The sequence below is a fragment of the Capricornis sumatraensis genome, chromosome 14 (genome assembly GCF_032405125.1).
Source record: "Capricornis sumatraensis isolate serow.1 chromosome 14, serow.2, whole genome shotgun sequence".
In the NCBI taxonomy this organism is placed as follows: domain Eukaryota; kingdom Metazoa; phylum Chordata; class Mammalia; order Artiodactyla; family Bovidae; genus Capricornis; species Capricornis sumatraensis.
The window spans coordinates 72,202,412-72,219,269 of record NC_091082.1 but is presented as its reverse complement, the minus strand read 5'-3'; the positions used below and the strand labels follow the sequence as shown (position 1 = coordinate 72,219,269).

The 16,858-nt window shown below is 45.0% G+C and overlaps 1 protein-coding gene across 5 annotated transcripts in view; it reads right to left on the bottom strand.

Moving 5' to 3' along the window:
• Positions 1-746: 746 nt before the first annotated feature.
• The window catches only part of RGL1 (ral guanine nucleotide dissociation stimulator like 1), a 171,035-nt gene continuing 154,923 nt past the window's right edge, over positions 747-16,858 (bottom strand). For 4 of the 5 annotated variants that reach the window (XM_068986492.1, XM_068986494.1, XM_068986493.1 and 1 more), the window contains 4 exons: positions 15,902-16,088; positions 11,926-12,180; positions 6,011-6,125; positions 747-3,154 (listed from right to left, as the gene is read on the bottom strand). In XM_068986492.1, coding sequence (XP_068842593.1) covers positions 2,967-3,154; positions 6,011-6,125; positions 11,926-12,180; positions 15,902-16,088 — 745 coding nt within the window. In that variant the 3' untranslated portion in view covers positions 747-2,966. The remainder of the gene's footprint in view (positions 3,155-6,010; positions 6,126-11,925; positions 12,181-15,901; positions 16,089-16,858) is intronic. The other variant, XM_068986496.1, reaches the window with a different exon arrangement.

Below are 16,858 nucleotides of genomic sequence, written 5' to 3'. Positions count from 1 at the left end.
CTTCTGGAGGGAGACAAAACAAGGGAACCCATTTTCTCAGATAATCTTGACAATATAGTCACCTAGTGCCAGAAACAGAAAGCCCCCTTTTCTTGCCCATATTATCAATTATTATAACTCCTACTTGACTCTCTCCTATATCCCAGAGGGACCCAGAAAACTTGCCAATCTGGATCTCTTTAGGAATCCGTTTCTTAGGGAATGATATGATGGAATGCCAATGGGCATTTGTTGAATGAAGCTTGCCCAGATCTCACTGAATTTTGGGAAGACCTTCCTTCTTCCCTCCAGAGAGGCCCTCCTGGCTTCTGGAGCACCAAGGATGGTTTCAAGAACTGTGCCGATGGTAGCAACTGGAGACTCAGGAAAGGCTGCTGGAAAGAAGGCCAAGTCCTACCTTGGATCCTAAGTTTGATTTTATACAATGTCCCCAGCCAAGCTACCCCTAAGGATGCCCTCCAGCAAGCCGTCACATCTGACAGCGATTTCCTAAGATGTCATTCTTGCCTCGGAACGCAAATGATGCTTGAGGGGTGAGGACCCTTCCTAACTGGCCCTCTGGCTCTCCCTCTGCTCCCTCGAGCCGGACCAGCGTGGGGTCCCAAAATGCTTACTGACACATCTGAAACCCAGATCCACCAGGTTAACACTCCAGATACAATCCCTTTGAGTCCAGCAGCATGTGCCAACCAAGTCCCAAATCAGTTTATTAACTTAACCAAAAGGTAAACAGATGATAGAGAGGCAGAAAGACAAGCATGTCAGCAGCTAAAAGCATTACCCGGCAGTCCACCAGGAAACAAAGTTAAGACATTTAAAGTGGCATTAAATAAATGAAGCTATGTTTTATCTACTTGTAACTTCCATTGTCTTTTATAAAAGGAATATATATATATATATTACATTGCAGTATATAAATCTAGACTCTACATATACAGTATAAATACACAAGGCGAGCACACGGGCATAACTTGTAAGTCTTGGGAGCTGCACTCTAAACCAGGCTGACAATTCTACATTTTTTTTTTTACCTTCAAGCCAAGAAATTCAAGCTGAGGATACATTTCCCTCAATCTCCATGATGTCTAGGATGACCCTGGCCATCCCTCCTCTAAGCACAGAAGCACAAATCAGACCGGCCTCGCAAATAGAAAAAAAAAAAAAAAATGCCTTTCAACTAGCTGAAACCAGTCAGTCTTTACAATGTACAGTCTGACCTAGAAAGACCTACAGGAAATCTGAGGCCTTCCTGGCTCATTCTCATTCTTTGGTCCAAGGGCACAAATCTCTAGACTTTCCCTGGTGTTTCTTGAAGATTTCAAATGACTATTTACAGAACATGAGTCACACATAACCTTTGGGAGCTGTCTTTACAGGACAGGGGGGTGGGGAGTGGGGGGGTTGGGACATGTGTGTGGCGGGGTGGGATAGTGAAGAAAAGAAAGAAAAAGCTCTACGTTACAATCTGCACTTCTTATTTGGGTCTGTTCTTTATTTTTGGAATAAAAACTGGTATTTTGAGGATTTTTTTTTCTTAAAAAGGACAACATTCTGAAAGTGCTTCTTACACATGTCACATCCCACATATTATGGCTTTATAGCTCAAACCCCAGCACAGCTCAGATTTGGAAGGGAGAGGAGCACGGTGCTACTGGAGACAGAAGTGTCACTAACAATGACACTGGGATAGAGTGTGGGAACCTGAAAGGAAAAGCTAATGATTCCATCTGGAAGAATGTGTGTACCTCACTAGAAATGGTCTGGATAGTATGCAAAGCCCCATTTCTGTCCCCACGACTAGGCACAGGAAGGTTGCAAATGTCAGGAAAAATAGGACACTGCTCTCAGTTGGGAACATCTCCAGGGGGCTATTCACAGAGCGACGGCTGTTCAGAAATCTTTCACAGGTCTCAAAATGATCAGACATAGTCAACCGCAGTAGGAATTTCTACACCTGAGGGACAAATTGCACGTTAATATATAGAGGTGCTGCGATCCAGACGGCAAAAGCCTGCAGACATATAGCTTCACATGCAGAAGGCAGTCAGAAAAAATCAGTGAAGCTGTGGCATTCTGAGACGGATCAGAGTCCACGTGAGTCATCATCCTGCTGAGCTTTCTTTTCTGGCTGATAAGTTACCAAAGAACACGGCTACGTGTGCAAGAAATGCTTGTGATATGTTCTTTAGGGGAGGGGAGACACATGATGCAGTTACCAGAAATCAAAATGGGCTTGCGTTGCCTCCAGAGGCGTCATGACGGCTGGTTCAGTGGCTCAGAGGGGCCTCCGAAGCTGCTCCTCGCCCTCCCTGGGGTAGCTGATGCATTGGCCGATGCAAGCAGAGGTCAAAGCCACTGGCTCATCCAAACCCTGTCTGACGTGGCCTTTCATTCAGCCTGTGGCAGTTCGCACCTCTACAGTGGTTCTTTTCTGGTGGCACTTGATTGAGAAAGTAATCCTCTCCCTTTATAAAAATAGTTTGGACTTCTTATAATACTGGCACAAAGGACACTCTGTAATCCTCAGGTTGATTCCATTTACTTGGGAGGTGTGAGACGAGGCGCTCAGTTCCTTGTTTCCCTGTAAAAAGTGACCTCGACTTCCCAGGCCATTGTGCAAATTTGTTTTCCCATAGTCCAGAATATCCCATAAGTCCCTCATATTTATATATATACACACACACATACCACATATGTGTACATACATATAGATTTATAAATGCGGATAATTTTGCATTTCAATCTCGGGTCAAAGAGAATCAGTGAATCCGTCATCCTTCCTGTGTCAAGCTCATCTCCGATTTCCCCACGATGCCCATCGTAGTGCCCTGCACACCAGAGTTGCTCAACAAACCTCAGTCCACTTCACCAACGACCCTCTAACACTGAGTGGTAGCTGCGATCACGATGGCCTATTCTCAGCCCCTCCCTGCCTTTGGTGAGCGAGGGGCCCTGGGTCTCTGCCTTCAGAGGGTGATTTTGCTGTGTCTGTTGCTCCAGCAGCCCCGTTTAGCTGTCCTGGGCAACGTCAGGCTGGTCCGGCTACGCAGTTTTACTTGCTCTTCCACAGAGTTCTTTTTGCGTAAGATGAAGTCAAAGTTCACTTGGCTGTTCATGGCATAGAAGACGTTTGCCGAGTCTGGGATCACGAGTTCTAAAAAAAAAAGAGAGAGAGATGAGGGAAGAGAAGGTGGTCAGCTTGTGCAGGTCAGCCCAGTGCTGACCGTGGCAGATGGAAATTTTGCCCAGACTCATGGCTGGAATTATAGCCGTTTGTTCCTGGAATGTGAACGGAGCTGGAAACGACCACCACTCTGTCACACCAAATTGGTTCCAACCGTTTCCCAATCCCAATTTAAAAAACTTAAGTGTGAATCCAATCTTGGAAATTCAAGCCATGAACAAAATGCTCAAATGTGGGATGTTTTAGCTGGAAGGACGTAGAGTAGGAAACGGAAGCCTGGAGGAGTTAAGAGACATTGCTGGGTGCACAGCTAGTCAACGGCAGGACTGGGAGCAGAGCCCGGGGTTTCCAGCCTTCTGCGGTTCACTTTCTACCCAATATGAAATTTTTCTCAGAGACTAAGTGAATCCAGTGACATGGAGAAAAAGGCAGAAAATCTAAAGCACTTTCCAGAAATCTTGACTTGGAACATCAAAACATTTTTAAATTAATCCCAAACCAAGTCAGTATTTTATACCACTTGAGAGCTTGCTTCATTAAGGGCTTGCATTTTAATGTTAAAGGGAAACCAGACAAGATAGGCCATATCTGTTAAAACTTAAACAACTGTCTATTTCAATGAGTCCCAACTAGATAACTGTAATTTCTGAACAAGGACTGTTCCAAGTATAATATGAAGTTATCGAGCAAAGTGATTTAAATTCATTTTTAATTTAAAAAGAAGGTATACTCTCTTTAGCACTCAGGGGTAAGGGATATCTTTAAAAATCAAGAGGGAATTAAAGAGGTAAAATGTGCGAAACTAGCTTTGTGGAGTAAGGGAGGCAGCTAGGCGAGGTATGTGATTGCAGAACTGGAGTAAGTCAAACTAACATTAACTCAAACACTGAGATTCTACTGCCAAGACTGATGCAATCAGGTTCTGAGGGACTCTGCTACATTGTGCACAAGTGTCCCCAGTCTCTTGCCCACATATTCCTGAGGTCAGTAACAACTTACCTCACAGCTATATATATATATACACACACTGTATTTCGAATACTGTCCACTTTCGGGTACATTATTTCCTGCCACCATCTCCCCATGATGCATGAGGGGCCAGTAGGGTACTGTCTCTGTTTAATTACAGACCAAGGCCCAGAGAGGTCAAGCCACCCACCCACCACCACCCAGTGGTGAATGAAGCTGGGCCCCAGCTGTGCTTTGGGACTCCTGGATCTTCAGACCCACCGGGTCTCACCTTGCATTGGCTTGGGGGTAATGTGGGTGGTAAAACCCAAGAGACCGCTTTGTAGGCTTAGGTTTCTAACAGTAACTACACTAAAAGATATAACTGAGAAAGGTTTGCCCCACAACCTCGGGCTCAGCTGGATAAATGAGAAAACTTCCAAGAGACAGTGGGAAAACAGTTTTCTCTGAGGCTGTGGCTTTTCATTGCTTGGAAAAGGTTATTTTTCTAATTTGGCCCACTCTCGTCTGGGCCCGAGATGACAGCCCTGGGTGATTTTTTTGGGTAAGTGGGGTACAAGTAGCTGCTCCCTTTGCAAATCCCCATCTTGCAGAGTTTCTTTCTTTTCCTTTATAGGGGAATGCTTGCTGGGGAACAGTCCCACAACGAGACACCTGCATTGGTCAGTGTGTTGGGTCAGTCAGCAAACAGGGTTGGCCTTAATCAACAGTACTGGCTGTTTCTTCTGCACTTGGAAAGCAGACTTATTCTGCTCGAGTCACTTTCTCGGATGTGCCGTGGCATAGAGAAGTCACCTACCAGTTTGCCTTCTCCTCTCAACAAAGAAAGAAAGAAAGTGAAGTCTCTCAGTCGTGTCTGACTCTTTGAGACCCCATGGCCTGTAGCCTACCAGGCTCCTCTGTCCATGGGATTCTCCAGGCAAGAATACTGGAGTGGGTTGCCAATGCCTTCTCCAGGGGATCTTCCCGGCCCAGGGATCGAACCCAGGTCTCCCACATTGTAGGCAGACGCTTTACCATCTGAGCTACCAGGGAAGCCCTCTCAACAAAGACAACCCCAATTCAGATTAACAAACTGATACATTCAGGGGGATTGTCTGCCCAGAGTTTCCACGAAGGAGATTTCTTTAATTAATGGATTCCTCGGCAAACTGCTGCATTTCATATCCACCGGTTCTTTGCTTCAATAAGCGTGAGGTCAAGAACCTTCCACACTCCTGGCATCGGAAGCTTTTGCTACTTGAAGATCAAGTGAGTAAAGAGCAACTGAAGGCTGAATTCTCATAAATGGTTAACTGAAACAATGAGAAGTCACTGCAGGAACTGCTGCATTTCAGGTTCACATACAACCTGGACACGCATTATTGGGTAACGGAGGTAGACGGCCACTGGCAGAGACCAGACAGGCTCCACCTACCCCCACCCCACACAGGGAGGGACGTCTTCCTACAAGAATGCTTGACGAGAAATTTACAGAGAATGCGCGGGAGGCATGCTCAGCAAAACTGCAGAAAAAACAAGCTTTGTGGAGGGGGGGGCGGCCTGAGAGAATTAATAACAAGTGAGGTGATGGCATGGTTCCCCACACAATGCCACTCTTGGGCAATTCAAAACCCCCACTTGGAAAAGAGAGGATATAGGTATACATACAGCTGATTCACTTTGTTGTAGAGCAGAAACTAATACAACACTGTAAAGCAACTCTACTCCAATGACAATTAACAAACAATTAATTATATAAGTAAGTAAATAAAAATACCCATCCGCCCCAACTTGGTTCCATTTAAAATAGACACTGTATCCACTAGGGTCTTCTCCCACGGGGGAGACCCGGTTTGAAGCGGAACACGTGCCTACCTTTGTCCTCCGAGATGACCTGCACTAGCTCGTACTCCTCGGCCGGGTCCGAGTCCAGATTGTGCTTCAACATCGCCCTCTGGATCACGGCGGGAGTTTTATCCTGGCTCGTCAACTGGAAAGCCAAATGAAAGGGTGTGTAAAGCATTTAACTTTGTGTTTCCTGGAAGGGTTTTCCTGACCTTCTTCTTCTTGCTGTCTTGTGCCTTCCCAGGAGAGATGGCCCAGCGAAATGAGCGAGGACCAGGAGCCAGCCCTCCTGGATTTCAGTCCCGGCTCTACCCTCAGAGGACGGGCCACCAACCCTTCCCATTAGCTCCTCTCGCAGAGCCATCATGTCTTCCCCCATTCAAACAGGAGAGGCAGCCCAGGGTGCCTTGCCACTTCCAGTGGAGGCTCCAATGGAAGAATGTGTATGAGGGAATTGTGGGGAACGCACAGTGTTTTCAGTCCTGGGCCAAGGTTACCCTCACCTGTTGAGCACCGGTGACAACCTGTGGGTTAGAAATGGCCACGGTTCCACATACTGACCATTGCAAAAAGCACAAGTGACTCCACAACCCAGGAAGCCCACCTCTAGATATTTACCAAGAGGAATGAAAGAGTGTGTCCACAAAAGGACTTCTGTACAAACTTTCACAGCAGATTTAGTCATAACAGCCCCAAACTGAAAACATCCTGAATCTCCATCGACAGGAGAACAGGGGAACATAAAGACAGTGCTGTGTGTTCACGACAGAGCATGATGTAACGCATGACGTAACAGCTAAAGGGAACTGAAACACACAACAGTGTGATGAATCCCACACCCGTCACGGACAGCCAGAGGAAGGAGACACAGAAGACAGCACTGCAGGAGTCTGCTCTCACCAAACAGGCCAAGTTAACCTGTGGGGTTAGAAAGCTAACTTTAGCTCAACTCACATTCAACTAAGCTTAAAGCAGGATTGGAGGGGAATTTGGGAATGAAGAAGGGATGAGTAGATGAAAAATGTTATTTATCTAGACTTTCAGTGGTGGTTACATATATATATATATATAACCATATACATACATTATATAGTGGTTACATAGATAAATACATATATATGACAGCTACATATATATAGATAGATAGATGGTGGTTACATACATATATAAACATATATATACACACACATATGGTAGTTAAATGTATATATATTATAAAAATCCAAAGACTAGAACACTTCAGATCTATGTAATTGTATGTAAACTTTGCTTCAATTAAAAATTAGCTTCTGAGTGTTTACAAACAATAAATCTAACATTTTTCAAAGTACAAGTAAAAGCTCCTCTCAGCCCAAGTCTCCCCTTCATCTCTGCCCATCAGTCAGCTGTTTCCAGGGTACTCAGAGAAACAGGAGAAGGGAGTGCTGACTTTCGTATTATCCCTTGGCTGATTTCTTTACATTTGAAAGAAAGCAAGAGAAAACACAGATTTTTCTTACGTAGAAATAAAAGCTACTCTCCCCAGGAGGCATGAGGAGAGAGGGCCAAAAACAGAAGAAGTCTGATTTCCTCCAAAAAACTGTCATTGTGAGCCGGAGGATGTTGGGCCCATGGGCCCCTCTCTGGTCTGGAGAAGCAGCTGTATTTGTGATACAATAAATAACAGGCATTACAATAGGGTCCCTGTAAGTGACAAAGACCCTGCTCAAGTGTGTATCACCAAAACATCTGGCACATCCTTATTAAAGAATCTGCCTGCAATGCAGGAGCCCTGGGTTCAATCCCTGAGCCGGGATGAAGCCCCGGAGAAGGGAATGGTGACCCGCTCCAGTATTCTTGCCTAGAGAATTCCATGGACAGAGGAGCCTGGTGGGCTACAGTCCATGTGGTCACAAAGCATCAGACATGACTGAGCAACTAACACTTTTATTTTTCACTTTCATGGTTAATGTTAGGTTCAGCTGTCAACTTTGAACCTACTTAAGGAGAAAGCCAGGCTACCCTTATTTTCTTTATCTTAAACCTCCTCAGGTGTGTCCATACGGATGGGATGGCCAAAGGCTTTCCTTGAGGGTTTGTTACTTTGTCCCATAAAACCTACAGGAGAACTGATCATCACAGATAGCACTGAGTCCAGCCACAAGGCCCTACGCCGATATACTAAACCAGCACTACCCCGCAGATACAGACTATATGAGCCTCATTTGTAATTTTAAATATCTAGTGGCTACATTTGAATTTTTTTCAAAAAGGGAATTAATTTTAATATTTTATTTAATCCAACATACCCAAAATATTATATCAACATATAATCAATATGAAATTGCTAATAAGATATTTTGCATCCTCATTCTTTTTTTTTGTACCAAGTCTTCAAAATCTGGGTGCATTTCACACTCATAGCATATCTCAATTTGGACTCTGCGCATTTCAAACCTTCACCCACCAAACGTGGCTGGTGGTTACAATACTGAATGGTGCCTGGATGTCCCCTTCACACACCTTATACAGGAACCCAAAACATTCCCTGCGCCCTTCCCTGAGGTTAGTTTTCTAATGCCCCAAGCCGGGCCTGTTTTTGAAAGATCAGACCCCTTTCAGGATGCAGTATATCTGATTTCTCTGGCTCAACAGGGTGTTTTAGAGACTCATCCACGTTGACTGTGTCCATGTATTCAGTTCTCTGCTCCTTTCAGTGCAGAGACACTGTGGTTACGCAGCTGGCACTTACTTCCCTGGATGGCATGTGAGAGTAGCCATGTGAATAAACTACCCTGAAAATACACCAGTAACTCTGATGCCCTTGGCTGCCTGGCGGCGCCCCTTCCGCCCCAACACTCCTTTATCAGCCCCTCTGTCACCACCATGCGCATTCCATCTCAGCCTTCCCTCCTCTCCTGCAAGACCATGGCCACCCCATGGGGCTGGACAACCCCTAGTGCTGGACCCCAGCACCGGCCTTGCACCAGCCTGTGTTTCTGACCATCTACCAGGAAGGCCACGCCATCTGGATGTCCTGCAGTGACCTCCAATGTAAGTGCACCCAAACTCTTCCTCCAGCAGTTATATCGCACTTGACGGGACCACCACCATCCAGCTACCTTAATCTTCCTCTTCCACTGCCCCACAAAAGGAACCAAAAAGTTGATAACTAAATGGATAGATCCTACAATTCTAACTTACAAAAGCTTTCAAAAATCTGTATCATCTCCAGCCACATGACCATCTCTCAAACTCTTATCACCTTCTACATGGAATATGATAGCAGCTTCTAATTTGCTCCCTCATCTCTAATCTGCCCACCTGTGTTCCAGCATGAGGTCTCTGCAATACCAGTTACTTCTCTAATGAGCAAATCTGACTGCTACATTAAAAGCCTTCGATAAGACTCGACTGCCTGCAGGATCAACGCAAATGCCTTCGTGTGGCCCGTAGGCCCTAGGAAAATCTGATCGGACCTCTATTAGAATATTTAATATGTTTTGAAAAATGCTTTACAATCTCCTTTTTGATTATAAATTCCTCAAAGACAGAAATGTATCATTGGTCTCCCTACTCCTAAAGCCTGGTCCAGTGACTAGTACACAACTAATGGTCATGACTGAGAAATGCTGGGCTGGAAGAAGCACAAGCTGGAATCAAGATTGTCAGGAGAAATATCAATAACCTCAGATAAGCAGATGACACCACCCTTATGGCAGAAAGTGAAGAGGAACTAAAAAGCCCCTTGATGAAAGTGAAAGAGGAGAGTGAAAAAGCTGGCTTAAAGCTCAACATTCAGAAAACGAAGATCATGGCATCCAGTCCCATCACTTCATGGGAAACAGATGGGGAAACAGTGGAAACAGTGTCAGACTTTATTTTTGGGGGCTCCAAAATCACTGCAGATGGTGACTGCAGCCATGAGATTAAAAGACGCTTACTCCTTGGAAGAAAAGTTATGACCAACCTAGATAGCATATTCAAACCAGAGACATTGCCGACTAAGGTCCATCTAGTCAAGGCTATGGTTATTCCAGTGGTCATGTATGGATGTGAGAGTTGGACTGTGAAGAAGGCAGAGCGCTAAAGAATTGATGCTTTTGAACTGTGGTGTGGAGAAGACTCTTGAGAGTCCCTTGGACTGCAAGGAGATCCAACCAGTCCATTCTGAAGGAGATCAGCCCTGGGATTTCTTTGGAAGGAATGATGCTAAAGCTGAAACTCCAGTACTTTGGCCACCTCATGCGAAGAGTTGACTCATTGGAAAAGACTTTGATGCTGGGAGGGATTGGGGGCAGAAGGAAAAGGGGACCACAGAGGATGAGATGGCTGGATGGCATCACTGACTTGATGGACGTGAATCTGAGTGAACTCCGGGAGCTGGTGATGGACAGGGAGGCCTGGCGTGCTGCGATTCATGGGGTCGCAAAGAGTCGGACACAACTGAGTGACTGAACTGAACTGAATGGTTGTGAAACATTTTGTTGATTCAGTGAATGCTTTAGTAAAGCTTTTCTTTAGATGTTCAAAGACAGTGCCTCCAGATCATTTATGTCATATTCAGAGCTGAGCTCATAAGTAGTCAGTGTGCCTTCAAAGAAGGCAAGTGATGAAGCTGGGGAGAGATACAGGAGTCGCTGTGTGATTTTACTACAGGGAGTCTGCTTTTCTTTCATTTGAATGATACTATTGTATCAGTTTCAGGTGGAGAGAGTCTGCTCTTTAATACATTATGTCCTTTAAGATAAAGAGTCTGCTCTTGTAATAAACACACCAGACCTTACATACCCAAGGTTACTACCAGGAGAGGCATGGTTCGTAATCCAAAAAGACTGCCACTATTTAAAACACATTTTAGGGACTATGCTCAGAAACACACCATTTTTACAAGAGGCTCAAAAAGGCCAGTCTCACTTATTTGTAAGTATAGTTCCTTGTGGACACAAACTATACATCCAGCTTGATCTCCACTTATACTGTATGTGACTCCAAGTGACTAGAGGAGAAAACTGCTACCACCAAGGATGTTGCTAAGGATGCATGGCAATTCAATTAGACATGTGGACACGTAAGTCCCTGGGAAGACGTCCAAGGAGGTGTGCAGCAGTTGCGTCCTCCCTGGGATACATTTATATAGTCACCCCAACTGAGAATTTTGAAGAAGGTGACAATGACTTGGATGAATAAGGCTTAGCAACTTTTAAGACATAAAAAAACCGTATCTTATATACACTGCTGATATGCACATTTTCATATAAACATGTTATTAGTCTAAGCCAAGATGTGGGAGCAACCTGTCCATCGACAGAGGGATGGATAAGGAAGATGTGGTCCATATATACAATGGAATATTACTCAGCCATTAAAAAAGAATGAAATAATGCCATTTGTAGCAACATCAATGGGCCTAGAGATTGTCATGCTGAGTGAAGCAAGTCAAACAGAGAAAGAGACATATCATATGATATCCCTTATAGGCAGAGTCTAAAAAGAAATGATGCAAATGATCTTATTTATAAAACAGAAACAGACTCACAGACTTAGAGAAGGAACTTATGGTTACCAGTGGGGAAGGGTTGGGGAAAGGGATAGTTAGGGAGTTTGGGAGGAACATGTACACACTGCTATATGTCAAATGGATAACCAAAAAGGACCTACTGTACAGCACATGGAACTCCGCTCAATATTCTGTAATAACCTAAATGGGAAAGGAATTTGAAAAAGAACAGATACATGTGTATGCATAACTGAATCGCTTTGCTGTGCACCTGAAACTATTACAACATTGTTAACTGGCTATATACTTCGATATAAAATACAAAGTTTAAAGAACATACTATTAGCCTTATATCCGGGGAGACTCTGGCATTGATTCATGTGGCACATATTCGTTTGGCACGAATGCACATGCGTATGCTGACACGGCAGGTGAGTACTCAGCACTGGTGATCTGCGAGCCTTACCATGATGCTCTTGTACATGTTGCCATTGTTGTCCTCTATGCTGATGCGGATTATGCAGGTGTCTTCGTTCTGCTGGTTGTAAACGGGGGGCAGCACTGTCGAGGTAATGGATGTCACAGAGACAGAGCGCTTGTGGATTTTCGGGTTGTTGTTGCAGGACGGAGGGGAGGAGAGGGGGTTCATCAAGGACGACATCCCTGAGGAAGCTGTGTCCATGGAGTGGATGGAGGAACAGGAGGAGGAGGACTCGGAGAGCTGGAAGAGTAAACACACCCCAGAAGGAAACTGAACTGTTAGAACCTTGGCCAACAGTGCACTAAGTTGCAAAGCAGAGTTCAATGTCGAGACTAATAAACTTCAGTTATTTGCTCTACAACAGCCCACAGCACACATGCAATTCATCTCTGATGGAAGCACTCCCATGGCAGAGGCCTGTCAATGATTCAGAACCCAGGGCAGAATCACTCTGCATCCTGGGAGGCAAGGCGGTTCTCTCTTCCGAGGAGCTTTTAGCTGCTCTGAAGGAGGTTAACCAGCAGATGGCAGCAGATACCAGAAACTAGAGGCAACATTGACTCCCCAAAGAAGCCGGAAGATTACAGAGCAAGAGGAAAGCCCAATCCTCCTGCCTTGAGCAAGAAGAATGTTTGACCTGCCCACAGATATCATTCCTACTGTGATTCTACTTCACCATTGGCTTTCAGAGCAGGAGAGAAATGGCTTGTGTTTTTAGACATTTCTAAGATAAGGACCACAGATTATCCAGCTCTGCATGGAACATTAGCCCTGGAAAGGGCCCTGGAGACCACCTGGCCCCACTCTCTTTCTGCTGCTGAGGAACCTGAGGCCACAGGTGTTGACAGCACCATCAGGACGTGGCTCAAGACTCCTGGCTCCCACGGCCAGGCTCACCCAGCAAGGGCGGAACCAAGGCCCCGGCTACAGTCCATGATAAGATGAAAGAACACAGTAGGCCAGGCTCAGGGATGCTCAGCACTGGGAGGTCTGTGATGAGCTTCTGGATGTCTTATCTCAAGAACAAAATTCAGAGCATTATAAATATGAGAGAAATTGACTCAGAGAAACAGAGTGACTTGCCCAAGGGAACACAGCCTACCCTTAACCACATTTGTTTCTAGAACCAACTGTACACATTTTCATGTTGCACATTAAGAATAATTAAGGAATGCTATACTAGAGTTAAAGGTCCCTAACTCATTAGGTGGTATTCCCCCTCCAAATTAAAAAAAAAAATCACTAATTGAATCATTTAAAATATCAATTCTTATTATAGACAATTACAAATAATTTCTCAGTGAGCTAAGCTAAATTATACCACATTAATCCAATAAGATAATCTGGAGGTCATTTAAAAAATAGAACACTTACTAATTTATTTTATACCCACCTACCCTCCCATGGAAACAAAGTACAGAAATGTAGTTTTCTGATAATCTGGCCTCCAAGTAAACTGAAGTCTACTCTATTTTATTTCCTATGAGCTTTTTCCTATTGCATAACCGTATATTAAATTCAACTGCATCACTAGTTTAATTAGAGCCAGTCAGCTGACGTGACAACTCTGGTATGCAGAAGTCTAATTGAAGCTCTATCATAATATGGCTTCTTATTTTTTTCCCGTAGCTTCCCAAGTGAATTACCTTAGTGGCTCAATTCGAGGACTAACTGGTGGTGAATAATTTAACAGCCTGACTTTGCTTGCAGGTGTACCACACAGTAGCGAAGAGGGTCCATTTTTCAATTACTGGTTCAGTTTTTCCCCCTTCCCTTTCCTCCACATAAATTTTTTTTCCTTTGTTAGATTTTTTCATGATTTTAAAGATATTTATATTCAAGATACAGCCTTGACGATGCCTGGGTTATAGCACCATGAAACAGACCACCTTATGAGCCCAAATTCTTCCTGGGAATCTAAGTAATGTGGAGCAAATGTGAAGTGAATGTTTAGAAATCATAATCAGGGGAACCAAGATGAAGGAATGCAAATTACACTTTACTCAAAAGAGTGACCTCACAGTGTAGCCAAAGGGAAAGGCAGGGTGTGGAGGGCTGCCGGACCTCAGGGTAGGGAGAAGCCACGGAGGTCTCCTGGGCCAGCCAAGCCCTGAGCAGAAATGAAGCCTTTCCGGTTAACATCCTAAGCTTCTGCAGCCCAGCAATTACTTGGCATCCCATTCAATTACTCATTTTTAAACCTAGAGAAATCTGTGACTCTGAGAAAGGTTCAGCCAAAGAATTAAAATTCATGACTTGTACAAGAAATTATAAAGAGCCAGCGTGTAAGGGAGGAGACAAAAAGAACACGGCAAGGGGGGTGCACAGGACACACGCTGGGCTTCTGCACAGTTTTAAAGGGATGACCAGGACCTGCGGGTACGTCCACAGCACCAACAGATACAAGCATGATTCCGTGTCCTTCCTGCACAGGGAAAAACCCCACAGCAATGGGGGCAATAGCTGTCACTGCTGCACAACGTCCATCATCAAAGTCCATCGGAAACAGGGCCTACAAAGTCCAAGAACCTGTCACAAGGTGAGTGATGACACTTCACCCCAGATTTCCGACAGATTCAGTGCTGAATGTCAAGTCGTGAAGGATGACTCCAGCCCTGGTTAGGGAGACATGCCTGAGAGAACAGCCAGTCCGTGGGTGTTTGCAGAGCTTTCCTTCAATATTTGGAGCATTAAAGATGTGTCTCCAGATTTCAGAACAGGAAGGTGAGAAATCCCACTGGGGCAGCATCTGAGTCATCTCAGGCCTAATGAGCCCTTCCTGGATTGACTACTTTAGTGACAAGGTCATCTGAGGGTTTCCAATTTGCTGCTGGTGCTTATAACACAATGTGAAGCGGCACACACGCCCCCTTACAGAACGGCAAATCTAACCAAAACGAAGAGACTGCGACCAACACTCTACCTCACTGGTCTCAGCATAAGCTAAGGGGCCAGTAGTCACTTATACGGCAAGTCTAGCCAGGCAAGATCCTCCCCCAAATGGTGCAAGTTCTAGTCACGTCAAAGTTGACATCTCTCATCCAAGCTCCTTGATCAACAGACTGAAGCAGGTGTGTATAGGTGATGCATGTGGACTTTTGGTTTTCTTTTCACTTCTTTCCACAGCCACGGACATGAAGACTCTCCCCGAGAACTCCTTTATCACCTCTCATCACTCTCCCTTTTGGGGGACACGGCAGATTGTATCCTTGTTACCCATTCCTCCCCCTCCCCTGCTCCCATGTCCTGTGACTCCACACTTCCTCCCACTGGAAGTGGAGTACAGTTCCCCACCTCATTTATTTATGTGGGATTGGGCCACACAACTTTGCTTTGGAAAATAAATATTGGTAGATAGAGCCCATGTGGAGGCTTGTTCGGCACGTGCAATGCCCTGTTGCTCATCCAATGTAGCACGCTAAGAGCAGGCCCGGGGTGACTCCATAAACCACAAGAGGCAGGCAGAGAAGACCTGGGCCAAATCATGACCAAGCCCAAGCCAAACCAAGCAGCCTGCAAACGCAGGACAGAGAACAACAGCTGCTGCTTGAGGGCACCGAGTCTGGACTGGTTTTCTCTGTAGCACTACTACGGGACAAGCCTGGCTGAGATGAGTTTCTGCCAAGAAACTGACAATCTCTGGCTCTTGACTTTTCGCTCCTTTGAAGACAATTCTCCATCTCCCGAATAAAGGGTAGATCACGTTACAAGTCACAGTCCTTCAGCTGCCTCTGGATGTGAGTGTAGAATGATGTTTCAAAGGCTCAATGAAGGAACCAACAGCCTTATCACTTCTGGACACTTTTTATAATAAGGAATGAGTCCCTGGACTGAACGCTGCTTATAACACCTAGTTCAAAACATGACTTGCAAAATCCTCTAGCAAGATCAACCAGAAAACAGACATTCCTCATGTGGCAAACGCTAGGTCAGGAATTATGGAAAAGGGTTAAGGATATACCTTTTTTTGAGGCTCATCGGGTGTGTCCATGGGAGTGATGGAGCCTTCCTCCACTTCTGAGTGGTTTGACTCGCAGGATGACACACTGACGGAGTCCATGCTCTCACCAGAGCTCCCGCTGGTGGTGGACTTGGGCTGCTCTTTGGTGGGAGTGCTACTGGTGATAATGTCCGACCCCAGAAACAGTCTGCAGAAAACATAACACCAGGCGTTCGGGCTTATAAAAATCTGGAATCCATGATTAAGCAAGTATTTTTGTGTTAATAAGTCCTTGATGTCTTCTCAGTTTTGTGTGCCCTGTCATTATTATCTTAGGAAAAGATTTGCTGCCCAGTTTCTAATAGATTGCCGTAAACATCTTGTCCCAACAGGTTATTTCTAACCTCAAAGGACACACATTGCTTAGCTGGAGGAAGGACCTTATTAATCTGAGGTCTTCCTGGGTCAATCGTTCTCCATTTTTTTGAGAGTTCCTGGACCACTTTGGCAGGATCAAAGTACTGTGGCCATACTCCTATCACTTCCCACCATAAAATGAACTCCAAGAGGCTAAAAAAGAAGGCTGGCCCTGTGCTGGACAAAAAACCAAGCAGGAGGATTTCTTCTCCAACAATCCCGTGAACTAAAATAACCTAAACCCCTTCATCATTAAACAACTAGATGAGAAGCATTACAAATTCTTTTCAAAGTTGGGCTTACAAGACAGTAAGGAAAATCCCTGCAGGCTAGAAACGAAAAGGGAACTGAAAACCAGAACGTGCAAGCTAACTCTGCAGCTGCTCTGGATGGGGAGTGGGAGGTGCCAACCCTGGCAAACTCAGCACATGGCTTCTAACACGTACACAAGGTCCAAAGATGAGGGCTTCTGTTTATGTGAGGTAGAGAGTTAGTACTGACATTCTTTATACAGAGCCAGGATCCTCAATGGGCTATCTGTACCCTTAGTAATAAGATGGG